The sequence below is a fragment of the Vollenhovia emeryi genome, unplaced genomic scaffold, assembly GCF_000949405.1.
Source record: "Vollenhovia emeryi isolate VEMERY1.0 unplaced genomic scaffold, V.emery_V1.0 DF939131.1, whole genome shotgun sequence".
Lineage (NCBI taxonomy): Eukaryota > Metazoa > Arthropoda > Insecta > Hymenoptera > Formicidae > Vollenhovia > Vollenhovia emeryi.
The window spans coordinates 1,431,507-1,446,686 of record NW_011967235.1 but is presented as its reverse complement, the minus strand read 5'-3'; the positions used below and the strand labels follow the sequence as shown (position 1 = coordinate 1,446,686).

Sequence of the window (15,180 nt, the reverse complement as noted above, 5' to 3'; positions counted from 1 at the left end):
ATATTAAATGTAATTATAACAAATGTGCCTGCCTACTTTATATTCTATAATAAAAATTATTTATTTGATAAACGATAATTAATACAATTAATAAAATTAATAACGTTTATTAAAAATTGCAATTTTTAGTATATAATATCTATTGTATTATAGAAAAAAATTTTCTCATTATCATACATAAGTATAATGTGTCCAGTTACGTTCTTTCGGTTTTAACGTGCGATTATTAATACTTTCGAGAAGCACCTGTTGTTTTACACGCGACAGCTAACCACATGTCCCTTTTGTAATAACTTTTCGGCGTGCTGTTATATGTATAATTAGACCACGTAAAATTTCACAAGGAAAGAAATCGGCTCTCGCGGACCTGATAACGGGCAGGGTCCGACAACAGCGAAAAGAAAGAGGTCGCGACCTGGTTCTGCGAACATCATCTTTTAGATTCGCAAGGATATCTTCGCGTATTTGTATTATTCTCGAATAAATCAAAGTTAAAGGTATAAAGAGAAAGAAAAGAGACATTTCTTTAAAATCTGATACGTTATCTTACAATATTAGATAAATAATTTAAAAAATTATTCATATTAATTATTAATGAGTGCTGTTGTTCAATTTTAGTCGTGTTTAGTTATTAATATTAATGATGGTAATGAATAAAAAAAATATCAATAAAAATAAACAAACAATCAAGTAAAATAGACTCAAAGTTAGTCAATTTTAAACTGCATATGCAGAGTTATGCGGCATTTATTAACGTGTAGTAACGTTGATGCATCTAACGCTATATTTTCTTGTACACTGTATTCATTGACCAATGAAATGGAATTGATAAACGTATCCTGCTCGCGTGAAGATAACAATGTCGGAAATTCACTCGAATCCACTTAGCGCGACCTTGCATTCTCTTCGCTCATTTGTCTCGGAACATCGGTAGAACTCGGCGAGTTTCCGAATTAGCGAGAGAATCTCTTCGAGAACGATGAGCTCCGGATAATTCCCGGTTCGTGCCCAAGTGTTTTGGCGAGAGTACGCCGTCTCTTTACGGAAAACTTAGGCATATATCCTGTAACTCGGTGAACAGAACTTCCCACCGCGGAACTTGGATCGGCCTCTAGGTGTACAATGTCGCACGACCTCGCTCCGGGCCCAGCTTTTGATATCGTTTCGTGAAATAGGCAAAGCCCTAGTGATATCCAGGCGCCCGCGCGAGTAACTTTCGTCCTTCCGGTGAGACGTCCGGACTGTCGTCATAAATCACGACGGTGTAGTTATGCAAATCTACTTTGCATCCCCCTCCCCTCGAGATCTCAGTTGTCTTGCCGTCAACGATAAGTGGACACTTTTTAGCCTGTTCAAAAGCCCCTCCTTCCTACATACTTTGTTTCCCATTCTTTCTCCTGGCTCGAAATATATAGCTAAAAGTTTCACTGATAAAAATGTTTCCCAGCATTAGCAAATGTATTTCACAAAGTTCTCTCTGCCTTTTATTATTACGTTTAATTTTTATTTCCTACGAATTAAAATAATTGTTTTGTGCGCGCAAATAATTGAAAGCAATTTAAATATTTGGAAGAAATATATCTTACAAATTTCAGTTGAAAAATGATTGAGTAAATTATAGATAATAGCTGCAGGAAATGATTAATTCCTAATGGCTTAGCTTCTCAGCATGGAATTTATACGGGAGAAATTGAGAAGTTCGCGAAAGGCGAATTTGCTGACTGCACGAAAACGAACTTTGCACCGTATTTTCGACCAATAAAGTGGAAACTCATCTCTGATCACGTACAGAGAAATATTGGCAAGGAAGTTGAAGTGTTTACCCAAAGCAGTTTGCTCCAATTTTTTTATAGCTAGTCCAACATTCTATATCTCGCAATAATCATTAAATTTATTAGCTCCGAGATAAAAAGTATAATAAATATTGAGCATTTTTTAATCCTTCACAAATTTTATCAGTTATCGTAACTAACGATTACACGGAATATCGAATGTTTATCCACGCTTAAAGAAGTGAGAAAAGTGGCAACTCATAAGCAGCTAGCATATATCAATTCATGACCCGTGTCAGAAAGTTCCGGTCTTACAAATAATCTTGGGGATCTTTGTGGAAACAACTGTTAATTCCGAATGCAACGCTCTCTTGAACTTCCGCATACTTTCCATCCTTTCGTTTCTATCGGGGGTAAACTTCGTATCGAACGTAAATATCCCTCCCGACTTCACTGTTTTCGCACGACTCTCGCATCGCAATAAATACAAGCACCTCGCCATTTATCAGTATATACGTTTCCACGCACGCCCTACTCACGATCGTTACCCACGAATGCTCCATCGCCAAGTTTCTCCATGAAACAGACCAAAAAGTATAGCGCGATCGATTTGAGAGCGCACGCTTCGCTTAGATATTGCGCGCACGATTTTCTGCGGCCGTCGCTGCGAGCCTTTTTTCTTTGGCCGTACTTCTTCCCTCTTCTTTTTGCTCCTCGACAAACTAGCGCCACAAAGGGTGGCAGGGGGAGAGAGAGAGCGGAGGAGTCACGAAGAGAGTTTGAAATAGGGTACAAACACGCCCCGTCGTACTTCGTAGCTGTCAACGGCGTCTCGCTCACAGCGAAATTAGAGAAGGACGAGCGATTTCGCTGTCATTAAAATAATGTGCTTTCGGTTTTGTCATTTCAGGCGGTGTCTTCGTTGTACTGCTCTGCGGTCTGGCACTGGCGATCCTGGTAGCGATCCTCGAGTTCTGCTGGAACTCCAAGAAGAATTCTCAATCGGACAGGGTAAGCTGAACGAGACGCCGGCAAAATAGAATTTTATGTGAACGTGCTGCATGAGTTGTACTTTCTCTTCGATAGGCGAGGTCGTTTCAATCTTGATTCACAAAATTCCGTCACTCCTCAAATTCTCGTAATGATCATTTCCAATTTGTTATTTCCTATATCCACGATGCATTATTGTTATCACTCATACTGCTTTGCGCTGAGCGTAACAGGCAGAATGCATATTAAATGTAATGGATTCAATTCTATTCCAAAAAGAGAATTACAATAGTACGATAAAGTACAATCACACGAAGAATGTGTTTTAATTTTGAATCTTTCCATTCTCTTGCGTATTCAATCAAGTACCAGCCCTCTCATTTTCGCTGATGTTTAATCTTGACGTGTATTTAATTTTCAAGTTGAATGCATATAGACTGGATGTTAATGTGAGAAGCTATATTTGTTGGAAGGAACGTCTTGATGAGCAAACGACCTCACGTGATGGAGAAATCAGCCTTGCATGCGTTCGGGTCTCGTATGATCGTTTTGTGTATTGTCTCTTGATGTATGTTGTATCTGTCGTACCGGCGTCCACTGCCTGCATCGTCGACGATTACTTCTTGGACGGTAAACACGCACATGCACCTCCTGCGCATCGACCATCATTTAACCGCTCGACAGTCTCTCTGTGCCGAGATGGCCTCGGAATTGCGATTCGCCGTCCGTTGCGGTTCCCGGCAGAGGCCCGCTGCGAAATCACGCAATTCCGCGGCCGCCGGGCTGTGCGGCCGTTGCAGCCCGCGTTCCTCCAGGAGAAGAACGCGCCTCTGCTCCTCCGAACATGAGGAGACTACCTACATACCGAGCATCGAGATCCCGCGATTAAATGGTGTAAGTCTTGTCCCACACGACGGGCACGCGATCAAGTCTTGCGATCGGTGTCTTCGGGGATGCAATTTTTAGTGCAAACTGCGAATTCGGCATTTTTCTACCTTTACTTCAATTTCATGTTCACAAAACTGTAACGACGACTTAAGGAATTCGTGTTGCGCGCGACGCAATTACGAATTCTGCCCAGACACTTGAAACGGACTTGAGCAAATTGTCATTGGCGTACATATTCGCGGGAAAAAAAAGTGGCGAAACAATCAGGAGAGACAGAAACGCGGTAGCAGATTACAGGAGTTTTCCGAGGAGAGCCGATTGTTGGTCGCACGGAGCAGTACTCATGCCACGGTAATTCAATTTCGCCGAACAAAGCCAATTACGTGAACCCTGGATTTTTCTCGTCTTTGTGTTAGCGAGAAAGTATTCTTGAGAGCCAATATATGTATATGCAGTGCTGCATGTCAGTCGAAGATTCACGTTACCGTGCTGAGAGTACAGCTCCCATGAAGCCCCCCCCCCAAAATATTTTTTACACTATAGAAACGCAAAATCAGGGAAATAATGGGTAATCGAGAAAGATTCCGCCACATCATTTGACAAGGGAGTATTACAAATCGCCAAGTTGCCTCCCACGCGGATTTCGCACGGACTTATTGTACACCCACGTCTATCTGTGTGTGTTGTACGATGTATATATTTTTGGCCGTTGTATTGATTTTAGATTGCGAGACTACTTTACGACGCGTGTGCCACGCACATTACAAAACGTGTGTTCTATTACAAGATATTTTCCGTTTACGCACGTTTTATGTTTTGCAGTTAACGAACTGCCTGCAATGCAGGATCATGTCATACACGCTTACAATTACAGTATCGTACGTTAGACATAATTGCATGCATAAACTTGTAACAACAACAGTGTACGCTTTATTGCGCATTATACCTTCGAGCGCAATTTAGTGAAATTTCTATGGAGAATGGTTTAGTTTCACGATGCAGATATTACGCGATGAATAAAATCAATAACGTTATTTTTTCGTTGAGCAATATAAACCGTATTTTGTAAACTTCAGAGGAACGTATATGTTACATTTTTATAGAAAGTTATCATTTGTTGTAAATCTATCAGGAATATTTCACATAAAACGAGAATACAAATGTTTGCCACAGAAATAAACTAACTTCATAAAAACGTACAAAGAATAAAATATTTTATTGCCTAACTGCGCAAGCCTCTTAAAATTTTATGAGAAGAACTCGCGATAAAAGAGTTTGCAAATAAGAATATTTTGTAAATTGTATTATTTTTTATGTTATCTCTTTAAAAGAGCATGAGAAATTCTAATATAAAACTATAATTACGCTATATCCTGTAACATGGGGAATTATTTGTTTTATTTTAAGCTAATCTAAAGTGTAGAATTATGAGGATTATCGAAAATCAATATTATTTCTAAAGTTAGTATCAGTGTTTAGTTTTTGCGCATGCATGTTTTGAAGAAAAATTATTGTTTCCGACAAAAATTCTCTCTTGTCATTTGAAAAGTATATTCTTAAAAATTAGCCAAAGAATTAACCAAAACATCTAAAAGAACTAAAAAGTTTCAAAAACATTCCAAAAAGTATGCAATTAATTCACTTTTAGATGATACGAGTTAAACCGGACAATACTTTTTATTAGTATTCATAAACTATGCGAGATATTCGATACGACACGCTCTGAAAAAATTTCCGATACAAAAGTGACAGTTTTCCATTTGATCTCTTTGCTCTTTAACATTGTATCCTTTTCATCACACGGACTGTCTCATTTACCTTATGATTAATTGTAACCGTGTCGTCGTAGAATTAAAGACTCAACTAAATTTAATTAACCGTTCAAAGCTGAATATAACTATTACTTCTAATTCTAGTGTCTCTTGCAAATATGTGATATATCTTTCGAAATGCCACCTGCCAAATACTGCTACGATAATATAAAGTGATAGACTGCAGAATCGACCTCAAAACCATTCAAACTCTTCAATCATTGTCAGCACTCATTCTTTTCAAGATAAAAAGAATGATTACTTTTATAAAGTTATCTGGCACGCGGTGCACAATTTTACGTACACAAACGAGAATCTGTGGTGTCCGCGAATGTAAATGTATTGCATCGTAACACACGTAATGTGTTCGACTATCTGACAGCAATTAACTCGTGGTTAATATACCATTTGTCGATGATACACGATATAAATAGCGACATTGCATTGTTGAGAAAATGCAATTGTATTTCCCGCGAACAACGCGCATTCTGAATTCTGAATCCCAATAAACCGCACTGTGAGTGTGACCGCATTATTATGTCTCCATCAAATTCGAGTGCTCTCTGTTCATTATCTGTCACATTACCACTCCTCAAATCATGATTTTCGCGCTGATTCATAAGTACAGCGCTAAATTGTAGATTATTCAAACATATCTAACATTTACATATTGTATAATACCCTGCGGACAAATGCGACGACAAAAATAATAAATTGATATCGATCAAATAAAATATCAAATAATCAACCGATGATAAATGTTAAAATACACGCATTTGATGTATTCATTTTATTCGTGTTATTAGAATTACTCGATGTTAAATTGTGTTAGTGTGCGTGTTAGTGAATAATTATCTCTTTCATATCTTCCTTTGAATTATCTATATAGGATTGATCTGTCTAGACTATTCGTAGAGAAATTCGTTTTATTAACCGTAAGCTCCGCCTTCATAGCAGTCTTTTAACCAGCGATATGTCTACGTGTACCTCGCACGCCTCGTTCCATTCTAAAAACGTGATCCGAAAGCCATATCGACATTACTGCACCCCGGAATTCCCGTAAAAAAAGATTATTTCGCGAAGCACGTGCCGGCCGTTTCAAACAGACAAGACTCTAAAGACATAGTTATCAACGCTGGCGCGCGGTGGCCCAATGACAATCTTCCCGCCTACTTTTACAAACTTTTAACAACTTGGCACAACTTTTAATAACTCGTCTGTCCACTCGTGTCATCGTAGAACTCAGCTCTCCGCTAGTCAGCCCGATATAGCTAACACTTGCGTTTACTTATTTCTCAGCAGGAGGGTGGTGCGTTGTCGATGACGGAGATGAAGAAATCATTGAGCTTCGATCAGGTGTCCCATGGCGGGAACACCTAGCACAGGCCTCGTCCTCATCTTCGTCCTCAACAGCAGCAGCAGCAACAGCAGCAACAGTCGCAACAACAGCTACCGCCACCGTGCAAAGTCACCCCCACGCACACGCGTCACACGCACTGCCACTCACATTCACATCATCACAGCCACCATTCGCACAAACACCAAGCACCTCCGCCGAGACAGAGACGGGGCTCTTCGGGCATCATCTTGGGTCAAGGTACGACCATCTAGCCGGTCACCAATATCGATTGTCCTATTATATTTGCTAAGTCAAGTGGTCACGTTGATCGTGCCGATTAAGTTCGCATAAATTAAATGCACAGTGTTTGCGACATCGTTACTGTAGCAAAATTGGAAAAATGTCAACAGATTTGATTTGTTCAAAGGTATAAAATATGGAAAGAAATGATGATCGCATTGCTTTAAACTATTAAATTGTCAAATTATTATGAGAACTTCCGTTCCTTTTCCAATCAAACGTATAGCGAAAAAGTATTTTATAAATCCAAGGTTTAAGAATTATCTGTACTACAATTAATTATAAAGAATGAATTGTACTGAATATTGACGTGGAATCATTTATGCTGTTCACTCGATATTATGCCACTGAATTATCGACTATTGTACTATGTTAGGAGGTGACCACCCTGAGAATATTCTCTGGAGATTCGACTGCGACCTAGCGGGTGGTGAACCGGACGTAGTAATTTCCCCGCCGCCCCCGCCGCCACCGCCACCCTCAGTAACGGTCTCGAGGACCACGACCCTTTGACCAATACTCGAAGAGGTACCGACAGGTGTGCCTGTCCAAAAGGAACTGCCCACGCAGGCCTCGGTGGTCATCAACGTGATAGATCAGAAAGAGACGTGCTTATAGCACATATAGTCGCCGGGGCGGGTTGGTAAACCGCAACGAGGGCCATCCCGCGCCGACGACGATGTCAAATCATCGATCGAGAGCGTGCAAACGAGAATCTGAGACTGAGGTCAATTGGACGAGAATGCTGTGATCGAAATTAGTGTTTCTTTTTCGCGAGATGCTTTAAGAAGCTCCGATAACGCATTCTCGTATCGTTTCAACAGAACTATGGTAAATGGGCGTGTGATATAGCTAGCTCGTGTGATATTCTCGGAGATTAAGCAAAATCGAGATTACACCCTGGCACGTATGATCCCGCGTGTATCCGCGAAGATATCGATGGAACCGACACGTTGATGCAAGGACGTGCGCTCTAATCGGGATAATGGATGGAAACTATGTGGTTGCTCACGTGCAACTGTTTGTACAGGCAGCATCAACGAAACGAGTGGATCGCGGGAACTATCGGGTCTGCCGGTCTGTGAAGACAACGGAATACTGTTCGTAAACAACGCGTATCTCTCTGTAGCATACGTCTGACCAACGAATCGAGGCCGGATCCGTATCAAATTGAAAAGTGCTAGTGCGTGAATGTCACGGATCAACCGGAATAACGGGAACTGCATAGAAAATGAAATGCCAGGCGCAATGCTAGTTGACCAGGAATTGCTGGTGTTTCGAAATTCCCCGGGGCAACGGTAGAATCGAGTGGAAAGCCGGACATTTGTTCGAAGTATCCAACCGGGCCAGAAACCGTCCGCGACGGAACGCGAGCCGATATTATAGCCGAATTTCAAGTTAAACATATCGAAACGGATTTATAAGATCGACAAAGCTTGTTAAATCGACTGGTTTTCACATATAGAATTATATCCCACCCGTACTGCGATTTGTAGGCTAAAAACTATTCGCGGGAACCAATAAATAAATCATAAAACATCAGATTATCCATTGCAAAATATCTAAATATTCACAATTATCTCTTAACTTATTGGCAGTAACATGTAATCGATAACTGAGATCAAAATACGGTCGTAATTGCGATTTTGCAATTCTACGTGTGAATGTGTAAATCGCAGGATCGCTGATATAGTCGCACGCTAACGCCAATGTCTATTGGAATGCAGTTTCCAGTGACAATAATTTCGGACGCAATTTTGCTGCAACCATAATATTCACGAGGTAAATATTTTACCATTCGTAATCTCGATCAAAGATGCAAACCAGACAGAACCAATAGACAAGTAAATGATCGTAGGCTACGAACGGCTAAATAAAACTCGCATGTAACTCGCGACAGCACGATAAGCGCAGGGCAATAAAACGGAATGGACAATTGTATCGTATGACTCGGACCAAATTCGAATTAATAACCACTGCCAGAGTTTAGCCTAAAAAAATGCCATGCGTCCAATAACTTCGAGTAAAAATGTGCGGGTACAAAACTCGAATTTACAGAAAGTAAATGCAAGTACTGCTTATTGTTACGAAAAATTTACAGCATTAATTATTCAAATGTTACTTCTAAACTTATTGATGAAATATAATTAGTGAAAAAAATACGATTAATAGTTAATTAAAAAATTATGTATTGTTGCTTACGTCAGAAATCAGTTTTAATGATTTAATTAGGGAGATAAAAAAATTTAAAGTTCGAGCTACAACAAAGTCAACAATACGTTGACAAAAGAGTTACAACAAATATAATATATAAATTTTTAATAATAAATAATAATATATATATTATTATGTGTGTTTGGTATATATTATAGAAAATTACTTTCACTACATTGAGAGTAGCAAATAAATAAGTTAGTGTAAAATAAATCCTTTTTAAGAGAAATATTGGCAGCCCTCTATAAAATTTGCGTTTGCATTTGTAAAAATCAGTCAGAAATTGAGTCGTAAGATACTTCGAATGACAGGTAAAGAAATACGATCACACTGGCATCTCTAACTCTCCCTTCCTGTACCATAAATAAAACATACTAACTGTTGAGAAGTGGTTTATAAATCTTTTGTATAAATGTATGTGCAATTTATAAATACACTTATAATGTATATGTATAAATCTGTATATGTATGTATGCGTCGACGTGTGTACATATATACGTACATATTACGCACCCGTGCGCTAGACGAGAAAATCTATGAAGCGTGCAAATGCGCTAAAAGATCTAGTCGTATTTTGACACAATCGAATAGTTTATTATCATACTGACGCGTGTACAGCGAGTGTTTTTCACGAGAAGAAAAGGTAAAGTAGGTTAACTCTTCGACAGTTTTTAGCCATACGTTGCGACGTTCCGTATTGTGAACATTATTACGTGCGTGTATCGCTGTTTGTTAAAGAGATTACGTCGTTCAGCGAATTTATTGATACGTTATGAGCCGTTAAAAAAGAGAGAGAGTGAGAACAATTCTACAAGTATGTATGTATGCAAATAGTTAACAACAAATGTTGCGTTTACGAAAAAAATGATGAAGGAGAGGTAAAAAAACCGTAAAAGTCAACTATACTGCCAATAATAACAAACAATTTGCGATACACATTTTTAATTCGATATGTTTGTACGACTACACTATGCATCTGCATTATACACATGACATAGTTAAAAAAAAAAGGTGGAAGTTTAATTTATCTGAATCATTAAGGTCATTAATAACATTCGTCACGGAATTTATTAGCCCGATGGTTCTATATGTATATTTGTGCGAATAATGTATAAATTTTCAGTGGAGCAAATCTATATCATAAGTGTATGCAACACGACACAATACTTCCATTTTTGCATAAGAACTATTTCTATACTCTCACTTTCATGAAAATTTTCTGAAACATCCAAAAACAGTTGAATATTATTATTATACATATACGATTATCACTTTGTTCCGACAAAATCATTCACTTTTTCGTTGCATAAAACTGAAAAATTGGCGCGTTAGTAATAAAACTCTAGTCAAAAGAAATGTTTATGAATGTTTATCAGCAAGAACAACTCGACACTTTCTCCACATCGAAATAAAAGATTTGAACACCGATTGTACAGTTTTTAATAATACAGGAAATAAACTTTCTTGGCGCTCGTAAAAGTTTCAATCTGTATATAAAATTGTGGATTTAAAATATATTTCTATTACCCCTCAAAGCTATTATTACCGTAGTGTAAAATTTCAGTGATTATGTAACGTTAAAGACACGCTCTTTTTTTTAAAGACAGATCACTATGAAAAAATTAATCATAAAAGAGACGTAAAATTAAAAGCGTCATTGCAGAAGAAAAATGAATATTTGAGGACATAAAATCCTGTAATTTTAAATATTATTTTAGGAAAACCTAACCTCTGAGGAGAAAAAATCTTTTTGTGGTAAAATTAGAAGATTAAAAATTGTAAAAATTATCACGTTAATATGTTGTATACTTTCTCGTTTTCTTCGTATACATGTATTCCTCAATCGTATACATTTCATTTCTCTATTCCTTTTCCAAAATTCTTTCATCTACGCAATCCAATTAATTTTACTATCGTATAATATCATAGCTTTTGTATTCTCTTTAATTTTCTCTATAATTCTCTTATAAATGGCAGGCGAAGGCTATCAGTTTTTCGAAAGTATATTCGCGAGACATTTAGGTAAGTATGATTCTACCGTTGCATTTCTTCACAAATGATTCTATCAGCACAAATTTCGAGGACAAGACGATAAATCAATATAATATAATTTGCCAATCAAAACTAACACCCGATTAAAATATTTCAGACTATGCCTTTGACTGATTATTCAAAACTATCACTAAAATGTTTATGCTAATCAGAAACCGTAGATTCGCAATTCTCGACAAATCCACTGGCAAGATATTCCGATAATGCATCCAATAGCTCTCAACGATTCGCGGTACAGAAAGCGACTATATTCGACGGAATTCGAGGAAATTGTTACATCGCAAATCCATAATCGTATATAATCCGATATCCGTAGAACAAAGCAGATAAAGGAATCGGTGAAATATGCATGACTGGACAACTGCGCAACTCCCAGATTCTCTAATCGAGTCAAAGATTCAATTTAGCCAACAGAAAAATGCAACCCGAGCAGAATAACGAATGGAACAAGTTCTAGTATTTAACTTGGAAAGGTTTACACGTTAACAGTTGTAGTTGTGTTCTAAAGGTTTCCGATTTCAATTTCAGCCTCAAGCCTGGATTCAGTTTTATAAGATAAACATTAAATCCATTCTTAGCAAAGAATCTACCATTATCGAACCTATTGAATGAAAAATTGGTAATTATCATTAATATTTATCGTTTGCTTTTTTAATCGTTAGTCACTGTAATGTACATTTTGATTATTTAAAAACGTTATTTATAATTGAAACTAATTGATTGTACGTAGTTTGCAATTATTCAGAATTTAAGAGACCACATTATCTGTTATTATTTTTGCAATTGCTTTTAAAAACAGTGTCAGATATCGTCAATGCAACACAAGAGAAGAAGACTTATAAATACCAAACTTGAGAAACTTTGTATCTTAAATTCTGCGTCTCCATCGCATACATTTCGTGCTATTGAAACAGCACATTAAATTGTTATAAAAAGGCTAAATCATCATCGAAGTAAGCACATTACAGCTACGTCATATCGAAAATTGCATTCGTTTAGTCGTGTCGCTTCAAAGAGAGTACGGTAAAATCCAGGTCATTTCCCGACATTTGAGACCAGGAGAAAAATGAGGGGAAGGTACATGGAACGCAATCATCCCTAGAGCGAAGCTTTGATAGCTTTCAGGAACAGCTAACCATTAACACGAACACTCTGATACACTTCTTGAAGAATTTCTCATGACAAGTGTGTACACTCCACGGAAACATGATCGATAAATAAAAGTAAATTTTTAACAAAGGTTCAGTCTGTTAATAAATTTATTTCTAGTTTTTCTAGTAATATTTTTCTTTTAACTTTTAATTTTTGTAACACAATTCTTCTATGATCTGAATTGGTGTCTAAATTATATCTTTGAATTTTCGATGTCTATTGAAGCTATATGTACAATAAATTTATTAAGCGACGCGAGCAAAATTCGTAAACGAGAGAAAAAATTTCAATATTGCTTAACGAGACCGTGGAACAAACGATCCTTTTGCTCCATCGTCTTTTTCTCTTTCTTTCCTTTTTTATGTTTTATCTCTCGAGGCGCTAAAACCAATGGAGAGATCCATTAATGCCCCAATGCTTTAAAGCAGATGTCATCCTCACTTTTCTTTGTCTCGACACAATTACTCCCCTTTTTGCTGTGTAATCGGTTCGTTAACAAATCGCACGTTACAAGCGACAAAAACGGGATTTATTGCCGGCTATTCGTTAGCAATAACAAAGTGAAATAAGACAAGATAGATTATTGGCAAAATAAAAATACGAAAGTACTCTATTCATTATTGGCTTCAGACGTTGGAAAAAATCGGAAACAATTTCTCATTCGATGTAAACTGTTCCTCACATTTAACTTAGCAATACTATCAATATGTACTCACACACATACGCACATGTAGGCATATAACATTGCGTCTATGTGTTACCATTGTCTGGAAATTTTGCTTAGTTTTTAAAGAAATAGCTTAAAGCTTAATATATCTGCGTATAAGGGTAAGATTCCTCTATTGGTTTCATTTTGCGATAATGCGGATGCATGATCAAGTTCTTAAGCGAAGCTCGGCTCATGAAATTTACGAGCGGAATACGGCAGAAATTTCCCGGGGGAGTGTCATCTAGTTTGGATATCGATTGACAAACAGGACCTCTTATTAACCGTCCCACTGCGATATCTGATCGAAATGCATCCGATGACAGATCCGTCGGCGGAAGCCCATAGATAAATCTGCGCGAGTCCTATCCCGTTGATTGATAGAGCTCGGAGCTCTCACGACGTGGTTTGTGTCGATGATGATAGGAAATTCCATAATTTTCCTGATATCAACATTCGCATAAGTACTATCATGTTACTTAATCCATCGCATATCACGTACATATGTTATTAATACGCATAATTCTAGACACGCATAGTTGTAACGAATTTGATATTGGTAAAACCGAGAGAATTGTTTCATGTATTAATAAAAACTATTCATAGAAACATATTAGATTTTCTTTTATTATTTTTTATTAGATTTGATTCAGCTCGTGTTCGTTAGCGATCAATTTAGCGAAGAAGTAACGAAATAAGAAAAAAACACTTCTACATATAAAATATTGCTGTCCAAAAGTTTATGTTTTTTCAATACTTAAATTTTAAAATAATTAATCATACGAATAAAAATGTTATTGTAATAACATTATTATACCGTTGATAAAACCATCTGAATCATTTCTAAAATAATATTTTACTTTAATTGTACATTTATAAATTGATAAATTTAAAAGTAATTTAATATCAAAGTAATAAAGGTATTGGTAATATTTTATAAGTAGTATAATAGAATAAAAATTTGAATAACATGGCTAATAAGAAAAGGGGGAGTGTTAGTATTACAAAAAATTTAATATCAATTGCACCTTTAACTTTAAACATTAGAACTTTATGTGCTGATACATAGTTAATAACAGAATCGTAAATCAATCCACGCTGTAATTACAAACCTGAACTACGGTGCAATGGCCTAGGGTTAATTACAATGAAGATGCTAGTTTGCTCCCCATGCAAGTATTAACCAAGAAATATATACCCAGCCAGGCGAACATCAATATTGAAATATTGAAATATGTACCATACTAAGGTAAAATCTATTTCTTCGTCCGATAATTATTTAACGTTTTTACAGATGTCTATCATTTATCTTATTGCAATAATAACTTGACTAAAAATTATTAATCAACAAAATCTATTTGTAAAATTAAGCAGTACTTTAAAAATGCATCATAAAAATAATTACCTATTACTGATAACAATTATATCTGTACTTATCCATCACTTTTTACCGTTTAGCATTTTGTTTCTGTATCGTTACCGTTATTGTTTCTATTCGACAAAATAAATTAATTAATTTAAAAATACAATTTCAAAGAATAGAATGCTGTATACATTGTTTTATTTGCAAATTTATATATCAAAGATTTTATATTTTTAGGATTTCCACATACTTGTCGATACACAACATATATAAATGTAAAACCTACTTTCACGAGTCGATAAATATTCAATCGTTCACAACATGGAGAACACAATCTCTGTTAATTCCGCTTTCTTTTAGGGATGTATTTGCACGTTGCAATCTCTTCGGCGAATATCTTTAAGCAATAATATCAATTGAAAACGGAAGTGGGTTAAATTTTTGTAAATTATTTCGTAATTGTTATTAATTTTTGTAAATTAAGAATATCAATCTGAATAGATATTTCCTCACCCGCTCAATACTACTTTATATCTTCTATGCGCGGATATTTGCATAGCTTTATCAAGTAATTCATATAATTTCGCCACTGA

The 15,180-nt window shown here is 36.6% G+C and overlaps 1 protein-coding gene across 3 annotated transcripts in view; it reads left to right on the top strand.

The window, feature by feature from the left end:
* Positions 1-10,728, top strand: part of LOC105568147 (glutamate receptor ionotropic, kainate 1) — a 150,509-nt gene extending 139,781 nt beyond the window's left edge. The window contains exons 16-19 of one of the 3 annotated variants that reach the window (XM_012023567.1): positions 2,683-2,783; positions 3,447-3,654; positions 6,761-7,058; positions 7,477-10,728. In XM_012023567.1, the coding sequence (XP_011878957.1) occupies positions 2,683-2,783; positions 3,447-3,654; positions 6,761-7,058; positions 7,477-7,483 (614 nt within the window). In that variant the 3' untranslated portion in view covers positions 7,484-10,728. Of the gene's footprint in view, positions 1-2,682; positions 2,784-3,446; positions 3,655-6,760; positions 7,059-7,476 lie in introns of those variants that run through there. The other 2 variants (XM_012023569.1, XM_012023568.1) reach the window with 2 other exon arrangements.
* Positions 10,729-15,180: the final 4,452 nt, after the last annotated feature.